At 42.9% G+C, this 19423-nt stretch overlaps 1 protein-coding gene across 3 annotated transcripts in view; it reads right to left on the bottom strand.

Annotated features, from left to right (window-relative positions):
• Positions 1-19423, bottom strand: part of ece2a (endothelin converting enzyme 2a) — a 206098-nt gene that overhangs the window by 77897 nt on the left and 108778 nt on the right. For 2 of the 3 annotated variants that reach the window (XM_041842559.1, XM_041842558.1), the window contains exon 3: positions 17459-17745. In XM_041842559.1, the coding sequence (XP_041698493.1) occupies positions 17459-17745 (287 nt within the window). The remainder of the gene's footprint in view (positions 1-17458; positions 17746-19423) is intronic. The other variant, XM_041842560.1, reaches the window with a different exon arrangement.

The following is a 19423-nucleotide window of genomic DNA, read 5'->3' as shown; positions in this document are numbered from 1 at the left end:
TACAGTCTACTGTTTAACTCTCTCTCTCCTGTGTTGCTACAGTCTACTGTTTAATTCTCTCCTGTGTTGCTACAGTCTACTGTTTAATTCTCTCCTGTGTTGCTACAGTCTACTGTTTAACTCTCCTGTGTTGCTACAGTCTACTGTTTAACTCTCTCTCTCCTGTGTTGCTACAGTCTACTGTTTAACTCTCTCTCTCCTGTGTTGCTACAGTCTACTGTTTAACTCTCTCTCTCCTGTGTTGCTACAGTCTACTGTTTAACTCTCCTGTGTTGATACAGTCTACTGTTTAATTATCTCCTGTGTTGCTACAGTCTACTGTTTAACTCTCCTGTGTTGCTACAGTCTACTGTTTAACTCTCTCTCTCCTGTGTTGCTACAGTCTACTGTTTAACTCTCCTGTGTTGCTACAGTCAACTGTTTAACTCTCTCTCTCCTGTGTTGCTACAGTCTACTGTTTAATTCTCTCCTGTGTTGATACAGTCTACTGTTTAATTATCTCCTGTGTTGCTACAGTCTACTGTTGAATTCTCTCCTGTGTTGCTACAGTCTACTGTTTAACTCTCTCTCTCCTATGTTGCTACAGTCTACTGTTTAACTCTCCTGTGTTGCTACAGTCTACTGTTTAATCTCTCTCTCTCCTGTGTTGCTACAGTCTACTGTTTAATTCTCTCCTGTGTTGCTACAGTCTACTGTTTAATTCTCTCCTGTGTTGCTACAGTCTACTGTTTAACTCTCCTGTGTTGCTACAGTCTACTGTTTAACTCTCTCTCTCCTGTGTTGCTACAGTCTACTGTTTAACTCTCTCTCTCCTGTGTTGCTACAGTCTACTGTTTAACTCTCTCTCTCCTGTGTTGCTACAGTCTACTGTTTAACTCTCCTGTGTTGATACAGTCTACTGTTTTAATTATCTCCTGTGTTGCTACAGTCTACTGTTTAACTCTCCTGTGTTGCTACAGTCTACTGTTTAACTCTCTCTCTCCTATGTTGCTACAGTCTACTGTTTAACTCTCCTGTGTTGCTACAGTCTACTGTTTAACTCTCTCTCTCCTGTGTTGCTACAGTCTACTGTTTAACTCTCTCTCTCCTGTGTTGCTACAGTCTACTGTTTAACTCTCCTGTGTTGATACAGTCTACTGTTTAATTATCTCCTGTGTTGCTACAGTCTACTGTTTAACTCTCCTGTGTTGCTACAGTCTACTGTTTAACTCTCTCTCCTATGTTGATACAGTCTACTGTTTAACTCTCCTGTGTTGCTACAGTCTACTGTTTAACTCTCTCTCTCCTGTGTTGCTACAGTCTACTGTTTAATTCTCTCCTGTGTTGCTACAGTCTACTGTTTAATTCTCTCCTGTGTTGCTACAGTCTACTGTTTAACTCTCCTGTGTTGCTACAGTCTACTGTTTAACTCTCTCTCTTGTGTTGCTACAGTCTACTGTTTAACTCTCTCTCTCCTGTGTTGCTACAGTCTACTGTTTAACTCTCTCTCTCCTGTGTTGCTACAGTCTACTGTTTAACTCTCCTGTGTTGATACAGTCTACTGTTTAATTATCTCCTGTGTTGCTACAGTCTACTGTTTAACTCTCCTGTGTTGCTACAGTCTACTGTTTAACTCTCTCTCTCCTGTGTTGCTACAGTCTACTGTTTAACTCTCCTGTGTTGCTACAGTCAACTGTTTAACTCTCTCTCTCCTGTGTTGCTACAGTCTACTGTTTAATTCTCTCCTGTGTTGATACAGTCTACTGTTTAATTATCTCCTGTGTTGCTACAGTCTACTGTTTAATTCTCTCCTGTGTTGCTACAGTCTACTGTTTAACTCTCTCTCTCCTATGTTGCTACAGTCTACTGTTTAACTCTCCTGTGTTGCTACAGTCTACTGTTTAACTCTCTCTCTCCTGTGTTGCTACAGTCTACTGTTTAATTCTCTCCTGTGTTGCTACAGTCTACTGTTTAATTCTCTCCTGTGTTGCTACAGTCTACTGTTTAACTCTCTCTCTCCTGTGTTGCTACAGTCTACTGTTTAACTCTCTCTCTCCTGTGTTGCTACAGTCTACTGTTTAACTCTCTCTCTCCTGTGTTGCTACAGTCTACTGTTTAACTCTCTCTCTCCTGTGTTGCTACTGTTTAATTATCTCCTGTGTTGCTACAGTCTACTGTTTAACTCTCCTGTGTTGCTACAGTCTACTGTTTAACTCTCTCTCTCCTATGTTGCTACAGTCTACTGTTTAACTCTCCTGTGTTGCTACAGTCTACTGTTTAACTCTCTCTCTCCTGTGTTGCTACAGTCTACTGTTTAACTCTCTCTCTCCTGTGTTGCTACAGTCTACTGTTTAACTCTCTCTCTCCTGTGTTGCTACAGTCTACTGTTTAACTCTCCTGTGTTGATACAGTCTACTGTTTAATTATCTCCTGTGTTGCTACAGTCTACTGTTTAACTCTCCTGTGTTGCTACAGTCTACTGTTTAACTCTCTCTCTCCTATGTTGCTACAGTCTACTGTTTAACTCTCCTGTGTTGCTACAGTCTACTGTTTAACTCTCTCTCTCCTGTGTTGCTACAGTCTACTGTTTAACTCTCTCTCTCCTGTGTTGCTACAGTCTACTGTTTAACTCTCTCTCTCCTGTGTTGCTACAGTCTACTGTTTAACTCTCCTGTGTTGATACAGTCTACTGTTTAATTATCTCCTGTGTTGCTACAGTCTACTGTTTAACTCTCCTGTGTTGCTACAGTCTACTGTTTAACTCTCTCTCTCCTATGTTGCTACAGTCTACTGTTTAACTCTCCTGTGTTGCTACAGTCTACTGTTTAACTCTCTCTCTCCTGTGTTGCTACAGTCTATTGTTTAACCCTCTCCTGTGTTGTTACAGTCTACTGTTTAACTCTCCTGTGTTGCTACAGTCTACTGTTTAAAACTCCTGTGTTGATACAGTCTACTGTTTAACTCTCTCTCTCCTGTGTTGCTACAGTCTACTGTTTAACCCTCTCCTGTGTTGTTACAGTCTACTGTTTAACTCTCTCCTGTGTTGCTACAGTTTACTGTTTAGCGCTCCTGTGTTGCTGCAGTCTACTGTTTAACTCTCCTGTGTTGCTACAGTCTACTGTTTAACACTCCTGTGTTGCTACAGTCTACTGTTTAACTCTCTCTCTCCTGTGTTGCTACAGTCTACTGTTTAACACTCTCCTGTGTTGTTACAGTCTACTGTTTAACTCTCTCCTGTGTTGCTACAGTCTACTGTTTAACTCTCCTGTGTTGCTACAGTCTACTGTTTAACACTCCTGTGTTGCTGCAGTCTACTGTTTAACTCTCTCCTGTGTTGTTACAGTCTACTGTTTAACTCTCCTGTGTTGATACAGTCTACTGTTTAATTATCTCCTGTGTTGCTACAGTCTACTGTTTAACTCTCCTGTGTTGCTACAGTCTACTGTTTAACTCTCTCTCTCCTGTGTTGCTACAGTCTACTGTTTAACTCTCCTGTGTTGCTACAGTCAACTGTTTAACTCTCTCTCTCCTGTGTTGCTACAGTCTACTGTTTAATTCTCTCCTGTGTTGATACAGTCTACTGTTTAATTATCTCCTGTGTTGCTACAGTCTACTGTTTAATTCTCTCCTGTGTTGCTACAGTCTACTGTTTAACTCTCTCTCTCCTATGTTGCTACAGTCTACTGTTTAACTCTCCTGTGTTGCTACAGTCTACTGTTTAACTCTCTCTCTCCTGTGTTGCTACAGTCTACTGTTTAATTCTCTCCTGTGTTGCTACAGTCTACTGTTTAATTCTCTCCTGTGTTGCTACAGTCTACTGTTTAACTCTCCTGTGTTGCTACAGTCTACTGTTTAACTCTCTCTCTCCTGTGTTGCTACAGTCTACTGTTTAACTCTCTCTCTCCTGTGTTGCTACAGTCTACTGTTTAACTCTCTCTCTCCTGTGTTGCTACAGTCTACTGTTTAACTCTCCTGTGTTGATACAGTCTACTGTTTAATTATCTCCTGTGTTGCTACAGTCTACTGTTTAACTCTCCTGTGTTGCTACAGTCTACTGTTTAACTCTCTCTCCTATGTTGCTACAGTCTACTGTTTAACTCTCCTGTGTTGCTACAGTCTACTGTTTAACTCTCTCTCTCCTGTGTTGCTACAGTCTACTGTTTAACTCTCTCTCTCCTGTGTTGCTACAGTCTACTGTTTAACTCTCTCTCTCCTGTGTTGCTACAGTCTACTGTTTAACTCTCCTGTGTTGATACAGTCTACTGTTTAATTATCTCCTGTGTTGCTACAGTCTACTGTTTAACTCTCCTGTGTTGCTACAGTCTACTGTTTAACTCTCTCTCTCCTATGTTGCTACAGTCTACTGTTTAACTCTCCTGTGTTGCTACAGTCTACTGTTTAACTCTCTCTCTCCTGTGTTGCTACAGTCTATTGTTTAACCCTCTCCTGTGTTGTTACAGTCTACTGTTTAACTCTCCTGTGTTGCTACAGTCTACTGTTTAAAACTCCTGTGTTGATACAGTCTACTGTTTAACTCTCTCTCTCCTGTGTTGCTACAGTCTACTGTTTAACCCTCTCCTGTGTTGTTACAGTCTACTGTTTAACTCTCTCCTGTGTTGCTACAGTTTACTGTTTAGCGCTCCTGTGTTGCTGCAGTCTACTGTTTAACTCTCCTGTGTTGCTACAGTCTACTGTTTAACACTCCTGTGTTGCTACAGTCTACTGTTTAACTCTCTCTCTCCTGTGTTGCTACAGTCTACTGTTTAACACTCTCCTGTGTTGTTACAGTCTACTGTTTAACTCTCTCCTGTGTTGCTACAGTCTACTGTTTAACTCTCCTGTGTTGCTACAGTCTACTGTTTAACACTCCTGTGTTGCTGCAGTCTACTGTTTAACTCTCTCCTGTGTTGTTACAGTCTACTGTTTAACTCTCTCTCTCCTGTGTTGCTACAGTCTACTGTTTAACTCTCCTGCGTTGCTACAGTCTACTGTTTAACTCTCTCTCTCTCCTGTGTTGCTACAGTCTACTGTTTAACTCTCTCTCTCCTGTGTTGCTACAGTCTGCTGTTTAACTCTCTCCTGTGTTGTTACAGTCTACTGTTTAACTCTCTCCTGTGTTGCTACAGTCTACTGTTTAACGCTCCTGTGTTGCTGCAGTCTACTGTTTAACACTCCTGTGTTGATACAGTCTACTGTTTAACTCTCTCTCTCCTGTGTTGCTACAGTCTACTGTTTAACTCTCTCCTGTGTTGTTACAGTCTACTGTTTAACTCTCTCCTGTGTTGCTACAGTCTACTGTTTAACGCTCCTGTGTTGCTGCAGTCTACTGTTTAACTCTCCTGTGTTGCTACAGTCTACTGTTTAATTCTCTCCTGTGTTGTTACAGTCTACTGTTTAACTCTCTCCTGTGTTGCTACAGTCTACTGTTTAACGCTTCTGTGTTGCTGCAGTCTAGTGTTTAACTCTCCTGTGTTGCTACAGTCTACTGTTTAATTCTCTCCTGTGTTGCTACAGTCTACAGTTTAACTCTCCTGTGTTGCCACAGTCTAATGTTTAACTCTCTCTCTCCTATGTTGCTACAGTCTACTGTTTAACTCTCCTGTGTTGCTACAGTCTACTGTTTAACTCTCCTGTGTTGCTACAGTCTACTGTTTAACACTCCTGTGTTGCTACAGTCTACTGTTTAACTCTCTCTCTCCTGTGTTGCTACAGTCTACTGTTTAACTCTCTCTCCTGTGTTGCTATAGTCTACTGTTTAACTCTCTCTCTCCTGTGTTGCTACAGTCTACTGTTTAACTCTCCTGTGTTGATACAGTCTACTGTTTAATTATCTCCAGTGTTGCTACAGTCTACTGTTGAACTCTCCTGTGTTGCTACAGTCTACTGTTTAACTCTCCTGTGTTGCTACAGTCTACTGTTTAACACTCCTGTGTTGATACAGTCTACTATTTAACCCTCTCCTGTGTTGTTACAGTCTACTGTTTAACTCTCTCCTGTGTTGCTACAGTCTACTGTTTAACGCTCCTGTGTTGCTGCAGTCTACTTTTTAACTCTCCTGTGTTGCTACAGTCTACTGTTTAACACTCCTGTGTTGCTACAGTCTACTGTTTAACTCTCTCTCTCCTGTGTTGCTACAGTCTACTGTTTAACACTCTCCTGTGTTGTTACAGTCTACTGTTTAACTCTCTCCTGTGTTGCTACAGTCTACTGTTTAACTCTCTCCTGTGTTGCTACAGTCTACTGTTTAACTCTCCTGCGTTGCTACAGTCTACTGTTTAACTCTCTCTCTCCTATGTTGCTACAGTCTACTGTTTAACACTCCTGTGTTGCTACATTCTACTGTTTAACTCTCTCTCTCCTGTGTTGCTACAGCCTACTGTTTAATCTCTCTCTCTCCTGTGTTGCTACAGTCTACTGTTTAACTCTCCTGCGTTGCTACAGTCTACTGTTTAACTCTCTCTCTCTCCTATGTTGCTACAGTCTACTGTTTAACACTCCTGTGTTGCTACAGTCTACTGTTTAACTCTCTCTCTCCTGTGTTGCTACAGTCTACTGTTTAACTCTCTCCTGTGTTGTTACAGTCTAATGTTTAACTCTCTCCTGTGTTGTTACAGTCTACTGTTTAACTCTCTCCTGTGTTGCTACAGTCTACTGTTTAACGCTCCTGTGTTGCTACAGTCTACTGTTTAACTCTCCTGTGTTGCTACAGTCTACTGTTTAACTCTCTCTCTCTACTGTGTTGCTACAGTCTACTGTTTAACTCTCTCCTGTGTTGTTACAGTCTACTGTTTAACTGTCTCCTGTGTTGCTACAGTCTACTGTTTAACTCTCTCCTGTGTTGCTACAGTCTACTGTTTAACGCTCCTGTGTTGCTGCAGTCTCTGTTTAACACTCCTGTGTTGATACAGTCTACTGTTTAACTCTCCTGTGTTGCTACAGTCTACTGTTGAACTCTCTCTCTCTCCTGTGTTGCTACAGTCTACTGTTTAACTCTCTCTCTCCGGTGTTGCTACAGTCTACTATTTAACTCTCTCCTGTGTTGCTACAGTCTACTGTTTAACGCTCCTGTGTTGCTGCAGTCTACTGTTTAACTCTCTCCTGTGTTGTTACAGTCTACTGTTTAACTCTCTCTCTCCTGTGTTGCTACAGTCTACTGTTTAACTCTCCTGTGTTGCTACAGTCTCCTGTTTATCTCTCCTGTGTTGTTACAGTCTACTGTTTAACTCTCTCCTGTGTTGCTACAGTCTCCTGTTTAACTCTCCTGTGTTGCTACAGTCTACTGTTTAATTCTCTCCTGTGTTGCTACAGTCTACAGTTTAACTCTCCTGTGTTGCCACAGTCTAATGTTTAACTCTCTCTCTCCTATGTTGCTACAGTCTACTGTTTAACTCTCCTGTGTTGCTACAGTCTACTGTTTAACTCTCCTGTGTTGCTACAGTCTACTGTTTAACACTCCTGTGTTGCTACAGTCTACTGTTTAACTCTCTCTCTCCTGTGTTGCTACAGTCTACTGTTTAACTCTCTCTCCTGTGTTGCTATAGTCTACTGTTTAACTCTCTCTCTCCTGTGTTGCTACAGTCTACTGTTTAACTCTCCTGTGTTGATACAGTCTACTGTTTAATTATCTCCAGTGTTGCTACAGTCTACTGTTTAACTCTCCTGTGTTGCTACAGTCTACTGTTTAACTCTCCTGTGTTGCTACAGTCTACTGTTTAACACTCCTGTGTTGATACAGTCTACTATTTAACCCTCTCCTGTGTTGTTACAGTCTACTGTTTAACTCTCTCCTGTGTTGCTACAGTCTACTGTTTAACGCTCCTGTGTTGCTGCAGTCTACTTTTTAACTCTCCTGTGTTGCTACAGTCTACTGTTTAACACTCCTGTGTTGCTACAGTCTACTGTTTAACTCTCTCTCTCCTGTGTTGCTACAGTCTACTGTTTAACACTCTCCTGTGTTGTTACAGTCTACTGTTTAACTCTCTCCTGTGTTGCTACAGTCTACTGTTTAACTCTCTCCTGTGTTGCTACAGTCTACTGTTTAACTCTCCTGCGTTGCTACAGTCTACTGTTTAACTCTCTCTCTCCTATGTTGCTACAGTCTACTGTTTAACACTCCTGTGTTGCTACATTCTACTGTTTAACGCTCTCTCTCCTGTGTTGCTACAGCCTACTGTTTAACTCTCTCTCTCCTGTGTTGCTACAGTCTACTGTTTAACTCTCCTGCGTTGCTACAGTCTACTGTTTAACTCTCTCTCTCTCTATGTTGCTACAGTCTACTGTTTAACACTCCTGTGTTGCTACAGTCTACTGTTTAACTCTCTCTCTCCTGTGTTGCTACAGTCTACTGTTTAACTCTCTCCTGTGTTGTTACAGTCTAATGTTTAACTCTCTCCTGTGTTGTTACAGTCTACTGTTTAACTCTCTCCTGTGTTGCTACAGTCTACTGTTTAACGCTCCTGTGTTGCTACAGTCTACTGTTTAACTCTCCTGTGTTGCTACAGTCTACTGTTTAACTCTCTCTCTCCTGTGTTGCTACAGTCTACTGTTTAACTCTCTCCTGTGTTGTTACAGTCTACTGTTTAACTGTCTCCTGTGTTGCTACAGTCTACTGTTTAACTCTCTCCTGTGTTGCTACAGTCTACTGTTTAACGCTCCTGTGTTGCTGCAGTCTCTGTTTAACACTCCTGTGTTGATACAGTCTACTGTTTAACTCTCTCTCTCTCCTGTGTTGCTACAGTCTACTGTTTAATTATCTCCTGTGTTGCTACAGTATACTGTTTAACTCTCCTGTGTTGCTACAGTCTACTGTTTAACTCTCTCTCTCTTATGTTGCTACAGTCTACTGTTGAACTCTCTCTCTCTCCTGTGTTGCTACAGTCTACTGTTTAACTCTCTCTCTCCGGTGTTGCTACAGTCTACTATTTAACTCTCTCCTGTGTTGCTACAGTCTACTGTTTAACGCTCCTGTGTTGCTGCAGTCTACTGTTTAACTCTCTCCTGTGTTGTTACAGTCTACTGTTTAACTCTCTCTCTCCTGTGTTGCTACAGTCTACTGTTTAACTCTCCTGTGTTGCTACAGTCTCCTGTTTATCTCTCCTGTGTTGTTACAGTCTACTGTTTAACTCTCTCCTGTGTTGCTACAGTCTCCTGTTTAACTCTCCTGTGTTGCTACAGTCTCCTGTTTAACTTTATCTCTCCTGTGTTGCTACAGTCTACTGTTTAACTCTCCTGTGTTGCTACAGTCTACTGTTTAACTCTCTCCTGTGTTGTTACAGTCTACTGTTTAACGCTCCTGTTTTGCTAAAGTCTACTGTTTAACTCTCTCCTGTGTTGCTACAGTCTACTGTTTAACACTCCTGTGTTGCTGCAGTCTACTGTTTAACTCTCCTGTGTTGCTACAGTCTACTGTTTAACTCTCTCCTGTATTGTTACAGTCTACTGTTTAACTCTCTCTCTCCTGTGTTGCTACAGTCTACTGTTTAACTCTCTCTCTCCTGTGTTGCTACAGTCTACTGTTTAACTCTCCTGCGTTGCTACAGTCTACTGTTTAACTCTCTCTCTCCTATGTTGCTACAGTCTACTGTTTAACACTCCTGTGTTGCTACATTCTACTGTTTAACTCTCTCTCTCCTGTGTTGCTACAGCCTACTGTTTAACTCTCTCTCTCCTGTGTTGCTACAGTCTACTGTTTAACTCTCCTGCGTTGCTACAGTCTACTGTTTAACTCTCTCTCTCTCCTATGTTGCTACAGTCTACTGTTTAACACTCCTGTGTTGCTACAGTCTACTGTTTAACTCTCTCTCTCCTATGTTGCTACAGTCTACTGTTTAACTCTCTCCTGTGTTGTTACAGTCTAATGTTTAACTCTCTCCTGTGTTGTTACAGTCTACTGTTTAACTCTCTCCTGTGTTGCTACAGTCTACTGTTTAACGCTCCTGTGTTGCTACAGTCTACTGTTTAACTCTCCTGTGTTGCTACAGTCTACTGTTTAACTCTCTCTCTCTACTGTGTTGCTACAGTCTACTGTTTAACTCTCTCCTGTGTTGTTACAGTCTACTGTTTAACTGTCTCCTGTGTTGCTACAGTCTACTGTTTAACTCTCTCCTGTGTTGCTACAGTCTACTGTTTAACGCTCCTGTGTTGCTGCAGTCTCTGTTTAACACTCCTGTGTTGATACAGTCTACTGTTTAACTCTCCTGTGTTGCTACAGTCTACTGTTGAACTCTCTCTCTCTCCTGTGTTGCTACAGTCTACTGTTTAACTCTCTCTCTCCGTGTTGCTACAGTCTACTATTTAACTCTCTCCTGTGTTGCTACAGTCTACTGTTTAACGCTCCTGTGTTGCTGCAGTCTACTGTTTAACTCTCTCCTGTGTTGTTACAGTCTACTGTTTAACTCTCTCTCTCCTGTGTTGCTACAGTCTACTGTTTAACTCTCCTGTGTTGCTACAGTCTCCTGTTTATCTCTCCTGTGTTGTTACAGTCTACTGTTTAACTCTCTCCTGTGTTGCTACAGTCTCCTGTTTAACTCTCCTGTGTTGCTACAGTCTACTGTTTAATTCTCTCCTGTGTTGCTACAGTCTACAGTTTAACTCTCCTGTGTTGCCACAGTCTAATGTTTAACTCTCTCTCTCCTATGTTGCTACAGTCTACTGTTTAACTCTCCTGTGTTGCTACAGTCTACTGTTTAACTCTCCTGTGTTGCTACAGTCTACTGTTTAACACTCCTGTGTTGCTACAGTCTACTGTTTAACTCTCTCTCTCCTGTGTTGCTACAGTCTACTGTTTAACTCTCTCTCCTGTGTTGCTATAGTCTACTGTTTAACTCTCTCTCTCCTGTGTTGCTACAGTCTACTGTTTAACTCTCCTGTGTTGATACAGTCTACTGTTTAATTATCTCCAGTGTTGCTACAGTCTACTGTTTAACTCTCCTGTGTTGCTACAGTCTACTGTTTAACTCTCCTGTGTTGCTACAGTCTACTGTTTAACACTCCTGTGTTGATACAGTCTACTATTTAACCCTCTCCTGTGTTGTTACAGTCTACTGTTTAACTCTCTCCTGTGTTGCTACAGTCTACTGTTTAACGCTCCTGTGTTGCTGCAGTCTACTTTTTAACTCTCCTGTGTTGCTACAGTCTACTGTTTAACACTCCTGTGTTGCTACAGTCTACTGTTTAACTCTCTCTCTCCTGTGTTGCTACAGTCTACTGTTTAACACTCTCCTGTGTTGTTACAGTCTACTGTTTAACTCTCTCCTGTGTTGCTACAGTCTACTGTTTAACTCTCTCCTGTGTTGCTACAGTCTACTGTTTAACTCTCCTGCGTTGCTACAGTCTACTGTTTAACTCTCTCTCTCCTATGTTGCTACAGTCTACTGTTTAACACTCCTGTGTTGCTACATTCTACTGTTTAACGCTCTCTCTCCTGTGTTGCTACAGCCTACTGTTTAACTCTCTCTCTCCTGTGTTGCTACAGTCTACTGTTTAACTCTCCTGCGTTGCTACAGTCTACTGTTTAACTCTCTCTCTCTCCTATGTTGCTACAGTCTACTGTTTAACACTCCTGTGTTGCTACAGTCTACTGTTTAACTCTCTCTCTCCTGTGTTGCTACAGTCTACTGTTTAACTCTCTCCTGTGTTGTTACAGTCTAATGTTTAACTCTCTCCTGTGTTGTTACAGTCTACTGTTTAACTCTCTCCTGTGTTGCTACAGTCTACTGTTTAACGCTCCTGTGTTGCTACAGTCTACTGTTTAACTCTCCTGTGTTGCTACAGTCTACTGTTTAACTCTCTCTCTCCTGTGTTGCTACAGTCTACTGTTTAACTCTCTCCTGTGTTGTTACAGTCTACTGTTTAACTGTCTCCTGTGTTGCTACAGTCTACTGTTTAACTCTCTCCTGTGTTGCTACAGTCTACTGTTTAACGCTCCTGTGTTGCTGCAGTCTCTGTTTAACACTCCTGTGTTGATACAGTCTACTGTTTAACTCTCTCTCTCTCCTGTGTTGCTACAGTCTACTGTTTAATTATCTCCTGTGTTGCTACAGTATACTGTTTAACTCTCCTGTGTTGCTACAGTCTACTGTTTAACTCTCTCTCTCTTATGTTGCTACAGTCTACTGTTGAACTCTCTCTCTCTCCTGTGTTGCTACAGTCTACTGTTTAACTCTCTCTCTCGGTGTTGCTACAGTCTACTATTTAACTCTCTCCTGTGTTGCTACAGTCTACTGTTTAACGCTCCTGTGTTGCTGCAGTCTACTGTTTAACTCTCTCCTGTGTTGTTACAGTCTACTGTTTAACTCTCTCTCTCCTGTGTTGCTACAGTCTACTGTTTAACTCTCCTGTGTTGCTACAGTCTCCTGTTTATCTCTCCTGTGTTGTTACAGTCTACTGTTTAACTCTCTCCTGTGTTGCTACAGTCTCCTGTTTAACTCTCCTGTGTTGCTACAGTCTCCTGTTTAACTTTATCTCTCCTGTGTTGCTACAGTCTACTGTTTAACTCTCCTGTGTTGCTACAGTCTACTGTTTAACTCTCTCCTGTGTTGTTACAGTCTACTGTTTAACGCTCCTGTTTTGCTAAAGTCTACTGTTTAACTCTCTCCTGTGTTGCTACAGTCTACTGTTTAACACTCCTGTGTTGCTGCAGTCTACTGTTTAACTCTCCTGTGTTGCTACAGTCTACTGTTTAACTCTCTCCTGTATTGTTACAGTCTACTGTTTAACTCTCTCTCTCCTGTGTTGCTACAGTCTACTGTTTAACTCTCTCTCTCCTGTGTTGCTACAGTCTACTGTTTAACGCTCCTGTGTTGCTGCAGTCTACTGTTTAACTCTCCTGTATTGTTACAGTCTACTGTTTAACTCTCTCTCTCCTGTGTTGCTACAGTCTATTGTTTAATTATCTCCTGTGTTGCTACAGTCTACTGTTTAACTCTCCTGTGTTGCTACAGTCTACTGTTTAACTCTCTCTCGCTTATGTTGCTACAGTCTACTGTTGAACTCTCTCTCTCCTGTGTTGCTATAGTCTACTGTTTAACTCTCTCTCTCATGTGTTGCTACAGTCTACTATTTAACTCTCTCCTGTGTTGCTACAGTCTACTGTTTAACTCTCTCTCTCATGTGTTGCTACAGTCTACTATTTAACTCTCTCCTGTGTTTCTACAGTCTACTGTTTAACGCTCCTGTGTTGCTGCAGTCTACTGTTTAACTCTCTCCTGTGTTGTTACAGTCTACTGTTTAACCTCTCTCTCTCCTGTGTTGCTACAGTCTACTGTTTAACTCTCCTGTGTTGCTACAGTCTACTGTTTAACTCTCTCTCTCCTATGTTGCTACAGTCTACTGTTTAACTCTCCTGTGTTGCTACAGTCTACTGTTTAACTCTCTCCTGTGTTGCTACAGTCTACTGTTTAACTCTCTCCTGTGTTGCTACAGTCTACTGTTTAATTCTCTCCTGTGTTGCTACAGTCTACTGTTTAACTCTCCTGTGTTGCTACAGTCTACTGTTTAACTCTCTCTCTCCTATGTTGCTACAGTCTACTGTTTAACTCTCTCCTGTGTTGCTACAGTCTACTGTTTAACTCTCTCTCTCCTATGTTGCTACAGTCTACTGTTTAATTCTCTCCTGTGTTGCTACAGTCTACTGTTTAACTCTCTCCTGTGTTGCTACAGTCTACTGTTTAACACTCCTGTGTTGCTACAGTCTACTGTTTAACTCTCTCCTGTGTTGCTACAGTCTACTGTTTAACTCTCTCCTGTGTTGTTACAGTCTACTGTTTAACTCTCCTGTGTTGCTACAGTCTACTGTTTAACTCTCTCTCTCCTGTGTTGCTACAGTCTACTGTTTAACTATCCTGTGTTGCTACAGTCTTCTGTTTAACTCTCCTGTGTTGCTACAGTCTACTGATTAACTTTATCTCTCCTGTGTTGCTACAGTCTCCTGTTTAACTCTCATGTGTTGCTACAGTCTAATGTTTAACTCTCCTGTGTTGCTACAGTCTACTCTCTCTCTCTCTCCTGTGTTGCTACAGTCTGCTGTTTAACACTCTCCTGTGTAATTACAGTCTACTGTTTAACTCTCTCTCTCCTGTGTTGCTACAGTCTACTGTTTAACTATCTCCTGTGTTGCTACAGTCTACTGTTTAACGCTCCTGTGTTGCTGCAGTCTACTGTTTAACTCTCCTGTATTGTTACAGTCTACTGTTTAACTCTCACTCTCCTGTGTTGCTACAGTCTATTGTTTAATTATCTCCTGTGTTGCTACAGTCTACTGTTTAACTCTCCTGTGTTGCTACAGTCTACTGTTTAACTCTCTCTCGCTTATGTTGCTACAGTCTACTGTTGAACTCTCTCTCTCCTGTGTTGCTATAGTCTACTGTTTAACTCTCTCTCTCATGTGTTGCTACAGTCTACTATTTAACTCTCTCCTGTGTTGCTACAGTCTACTGTTTAACTCTCTCTCTCATGTGTTGCTACAGTCTACTATTTAACTCTCTCCTGTGTTTCTACAGTCTACTGTTTAACGCTCCTGTGTTGCTGCAGTCTACTGTTTAACTCTCTCCTGTGTTGTTACAGTCTACTGTTTAACTCTCTCTCTCCTGTGTTGCTACAGTCTACTGTTTAACTCTCCTGTGTTGCTACAGTCTACTGTTTAACTCTCTCTCTCCTATGTTGCTACAGTCTACTGTTTAACTCTCCTGTGTTGCTACAGTCTACTGTTTAACTCTCTCCTGTGTTGCTACAGTCTACTGTTTAACTCTCTCCTGTGTTGCTACAGTCTACTGTTTAATTCTCTCCTGTGTTGCTACAGTCTACTGTTTAACTCTCCTGTGTTGCTACAGTCTACTGTTTAACTCTCTCTCTCCTATGTTGCTACAGTCTACTGTTTAACTCTCTCCTGTGTTGCTACAGTCTACTGTTTAACTCTCTCTCTCCTATGTTGCTACAGTCTACTGTTTAATTCTCTCCTGTGTTGCTACAGTCTACTGTTTAACTCTCTCCTGTGTTGCTACAGTCTACTGTTTAACACTCCTGTGTTGCTACAGTCTACTGTTTAACTCTCTCCTGTGTTGCTACAGTCTACTGTTTAACTCTCTCTCTCCTGTGTTGCTACAGTCTACTGTTTAACTCTCCTGTGTTGCTACAGTCTACTGTTTAACTCTCCTGTGTTGCTACACTCTACTGTTTAACTCTCTCTCTCCTGTGTTGCTACAGTCTACTGTTTAACTCTCCTGTGTTGCTACAGTCTTCTGTTTAACTCTCCTGTGTTGCTACAGTCTACTGATTAACTTTATCTCTCCTGTGTTGCTACAGTCTCCTGTTTAACTCTCATGTGTTGCCACAGTCTAATGTTTAACTCTCCTGTGTTGCTACAGTCTACTGTTTAACTCTCTCTCTCTCTCCTATGTTGCTACAGTCTACTCTCTCTCTCTCTCCTGTGTTGCTACAGTCTGCTGTTTAACACTCTCCTGTGTTATTACAGTCTGTTTAACTCTCTCTCTCCTGTGTTGCTGCAGTCTACTGTTTAACTATCTCCTGTGTTGCTACAGTCTACTGTTTAACTCTCCTATGTTGCTACAGTCTACTGTTTAACTCTCCTATGTTGCTACAGTCTACTGTTTAACACTCCTGTGTTGCTACAGTCTACTGTTGAACTCTCTCTCTCTCCTGTGTTTCTACAGTCTACTGTTTAACTCTCTCTCTCCTGTGTTTCTACAGTCTATTGTTTAACTCTCTCTCCCCTGTGTTATTACAGTCTACTGTTTAACTCTCCTGTGTTGCTACAGTCTACTGATTAACTTTCTCTCTCCTGTGTTGCTACAGTTTACTCTGTTTTGCCCGCTCTCTTACTGACACCATTTTGTGAGTTTCCTATTTTTTCAACCACTTGCTTTAATATTATTTTTGCTTTTATGATGAAACATTCTCAAAACAGACTCTAGATGAAAGTGTGCTCCGCTTCCTCCCTCCCTCGCTTCCTCCCTCCCTCGCTACCTTCCTCCCCTCCCTATCACACTGGCGCACTGCTCATTAGCTTTTTGTCAGTTTTGGTTTCTGTCTCCTACTCACTCTCTCTTTCTCTCTCGTTCTTTCTCTCTTTCTCTCTGTCTGCATCCTCTGTCACATAGTTTCACTCTTCCAATTCTGGTGCACGTCTCCCCTCCTCGACAATGTCCACCTCTCTCCCTAAATCCTCTCTCCCTAAACCCCCCCCATCATCCCCTCTTTTTGAGAGGGGTGTTTGTGTTCCACTATGATCAAAGCAGATTCTATACAGCCCCCCAAACAAAACACACTCCCACCACCATGTATATACACAATAAAACACACACACAGGAGTATACACACTCATTACCAAGCTCTCACAAGCACACACACACGCATTTGGGTTGAATCGTGACAGCTGTGCCTCTGCAGAGGGAAGAGACAGACCGGGTCAACAATGTTGAGGGGAGTTGAGAAAGTGCACTGCACCTTCCCTAACCCTGCTACAATAACACACCACACATGAAGACACACACACACACACACACACACACACACACACAATGCTAACACAACTCAGAGGGACGTAGCAGGAGTAGAGTAGGGAGGTGAGGGAGGAGGTGAGAGAAGAGGTGAGAGAGGAGCTGAGAGATGAGCTGAGAAAGGAGGTGAGAGAGGAGGTGAGAGAGGAGGTAAGAGAGGAGCTGAGAGAGGAGGTAAGAGAGGAGCTGAGAGAGGAGGTGAGAGAGGAAGAGAGAGAGGAGCTGAGAGAGGAGGTGAGAGAGGAAGAGAGAGAGGAGCTGAGAGAGGAGGTGAGAGAGGAGCTGAGAGAGGAGCTGAGAGAGGAGCTGAGAGAGGAGGTAAGAGAGGAGCTGAGAGAGGAGGTGAGAGAGGAGGTGAGAGAGGAGCTGAGAGAGGAGGTAAGAGAGGAGCTGAGAGAGGAGGTGAGAGAGGAAGAGAGAGAGGAGCTGAGAGAGGAGGTGAGAGAGGAGCTGAGAGAGGAGCTGAGAGAGGTGAGAGAGGAGCTGAGAGAGGAGGTGAGAGAGGAGGTGAGAGAGGAGCTGAGAGAGGAGGTGAGAGAGGAGCTGAGAGAGGAGGTGAGAGAGGAGCTGAGAGAGGAGGTGAGAGAGGAGGTGAGAGAGGAGGTGAGAGAGGAGGTGAGAGAGGAGCTGAGAGAGGAGGTGAGAGAGGAGGTGAGAGAGGAGGTGAGAGAGGAAGAGAGCAGCATTATAACCAGTTGGAAACAGCTGCAGCATTATAACCAGGTGGAAACAGCTGCAGCATTATAACCATTATAACAGGCCCTGTGAGTGACTGACTTCAGATGGAGTTTTTCTAAAAGAGGAGAGAGAGAGACCATCTTCCCATCTGTCCACCAGTCGTCCGTTTCATCCTCCTTTAATTCGCCTGCTGTCTCAACAGACAGGCCAATGATTCAGGTCTCTGCTAAAAACAAACAGAGTGTGTGTGTCTGTGTGTGCATGTGCACGTGTATACTTCCTCTTACCTCCCTGAGTACCTGGTCAATGAGACAGGCAGTCTCTGAGGACACCTTCCAGGGGTCCTTCTCCTCCACCAGCATGGCGTCCAGGGTGCCCTTCTCCAGGACCACGTCGTATGAGGCATCCGTGAAGGAGAGCTGGCGCGCGTCCATCTGATGCCAGGTCATGCCAGGGCATGTGGCATCATGCCTGGCACTCATGGTGTCGATGCACACAGAGGAGTAGTCTATGTTGGTGATGGAGCGGTAGCCAGCGTCATACATGTCACTGCTCATAGAGCTGTTACCACAACCTAGGAGAGGTGAGGAGAGGAGGGGCGGGGAGGAGAAAGAGAAAGGAGAAGAGGAGAGGAGAGGATCGTACATTTCCTGATCAGTAATGCCTAATCAATACAACGCCATGGAAACGTGAGCAGTCATAAACCACACTGTCACGTTGGCCTGAAGACGAAAGGAAAGATAATCAATGACATCACTGGAGGTTGATTAGAAACACGCGTTCAGTCAATCCATCACTAGTATGTATCAATCCATGATCATGTGTACGGTGAGGGAAAAAAGTATTTGATGCCCTGCTGGTTTTGTACATTTGCCCACTGACAAAGAAATTATCAGTCTATAACTTTAATGGTAGGTTTATTTGAACAGTGAGAGACAGAATAACAACAAAAAATCCAGAAAAACGCATGTCAAAAATGTTATAAATTGATTTGCATTTTAATGAGGGAAATAAGTATTTGACCCCTCTGCAAAACATGACTTAGGTCAGATGTTTCTTGTAGTTGGCCACCAGGTTTGCACACATCTTAGGAGGCATTTTGTCCCACTCCTCTATGCAGATCTTCTCCAAGTCATTAAGGTTTCGAGGCTGACGTTTGGCAACTCGAACCTTCAGCTCCCTCCACAGATTTTCTATGGGATTAAGGTCTGGAGACTGGCTAGGCCACTCCAGGACCTTAATGTGCTTCTTCTTGAGCCACTCCTTTCTTGCCTTGGCCGTGTGTTTTGGGTCATTGTCATGCTGGAATACCCATCCACGACCCATTTTCAATGCACTGGCTGAGGGAAGGAGGTTCTCACCCAAGATTTGACGGTACATGGCCCCGTCCATCGTCCCTTTGAAGCTGTGAAGTTATCCTGTCCCCTTAGCAGAAAAACACCCCCAAAGCATAATGTTTCCACCTCCATGTTTGACGGTGGGGATGGTGTTCTTGGGGTCATAGGCAGCATTCCTCCTCCTCCAAACACGGCGAGTTGAGTTGATGCCAAAGAGCTCCATTTCGGTCTCATCTGACCACAACACTTTCACCCAGTTCTCCTCTGAATCATTCAGATGTTCATTGGCAAACTTCAGACGGGCATGTATATGTGCTTTCGTGAGCAGGGGGACATTGCGGGCGCTGCAGGATTTCAGTCCTTCACGGCGTAGTGTGTTACCAATTGCTTTCTTGGTGACTATGGTTCCAGCTGCCTTGAGATCATTGACGAGATCCTCCCGTGTAGTTCTGGGCTGATTCCTCACCGTTCTCATGATCATTGCAACTCCACGAGGTGAGATTTTGCATGGAGCCCCAGGCCGAGGGAGATTGACAGTTATTTTGTGTTTCTTCCATTTGCGAATAATCGCACCAACTGTTGTCACCTTCTCACCAAGCTGCTTGCCGATGGTCTTGTAGCCCATTCCAGCCTTGTGTAGGTCTACAATCTTGTCCCTGACATCCTTGGAGAGCTCTTTGGTCTTGGCCATGGTGGAGAGTTTGGAATCTGATTGATTGATTGCTTCTGTGGACAGGTGTCTTTTATACAGGTCACAAGCTGAGATTAGGAGCACTCCCTTTAAGAGTGTGCTCCTAATCTCAGCTCGTTACCTGTATAAAAGACACCTGGGAGCCAGAAATCTTTCTGATTGAGAGGGGGTCAAATACTTATTTCCCTCAATAAAATGAAAATCAATTTATTACATTTTTGACA

Source organism: Coregonus clupeaformis, chromosome 21, assembly GCF_020615455.1.
Source record: "Coregonus clupeaformis isolate EN_2021a chromosome 21, ASM2061545v1, whole genome shotgun sequence".
Taxonomy (NCBI): domain Eukaryota; kingdom Metazoa; phylum Chordata; class Actinopteri; order Salmoniformes; family Salmonidae; genus Coregonus; species Coregonus clupeaformis.
This window is presented reverse-complemented; position numbering and strand designations above follow the sequence as displayed.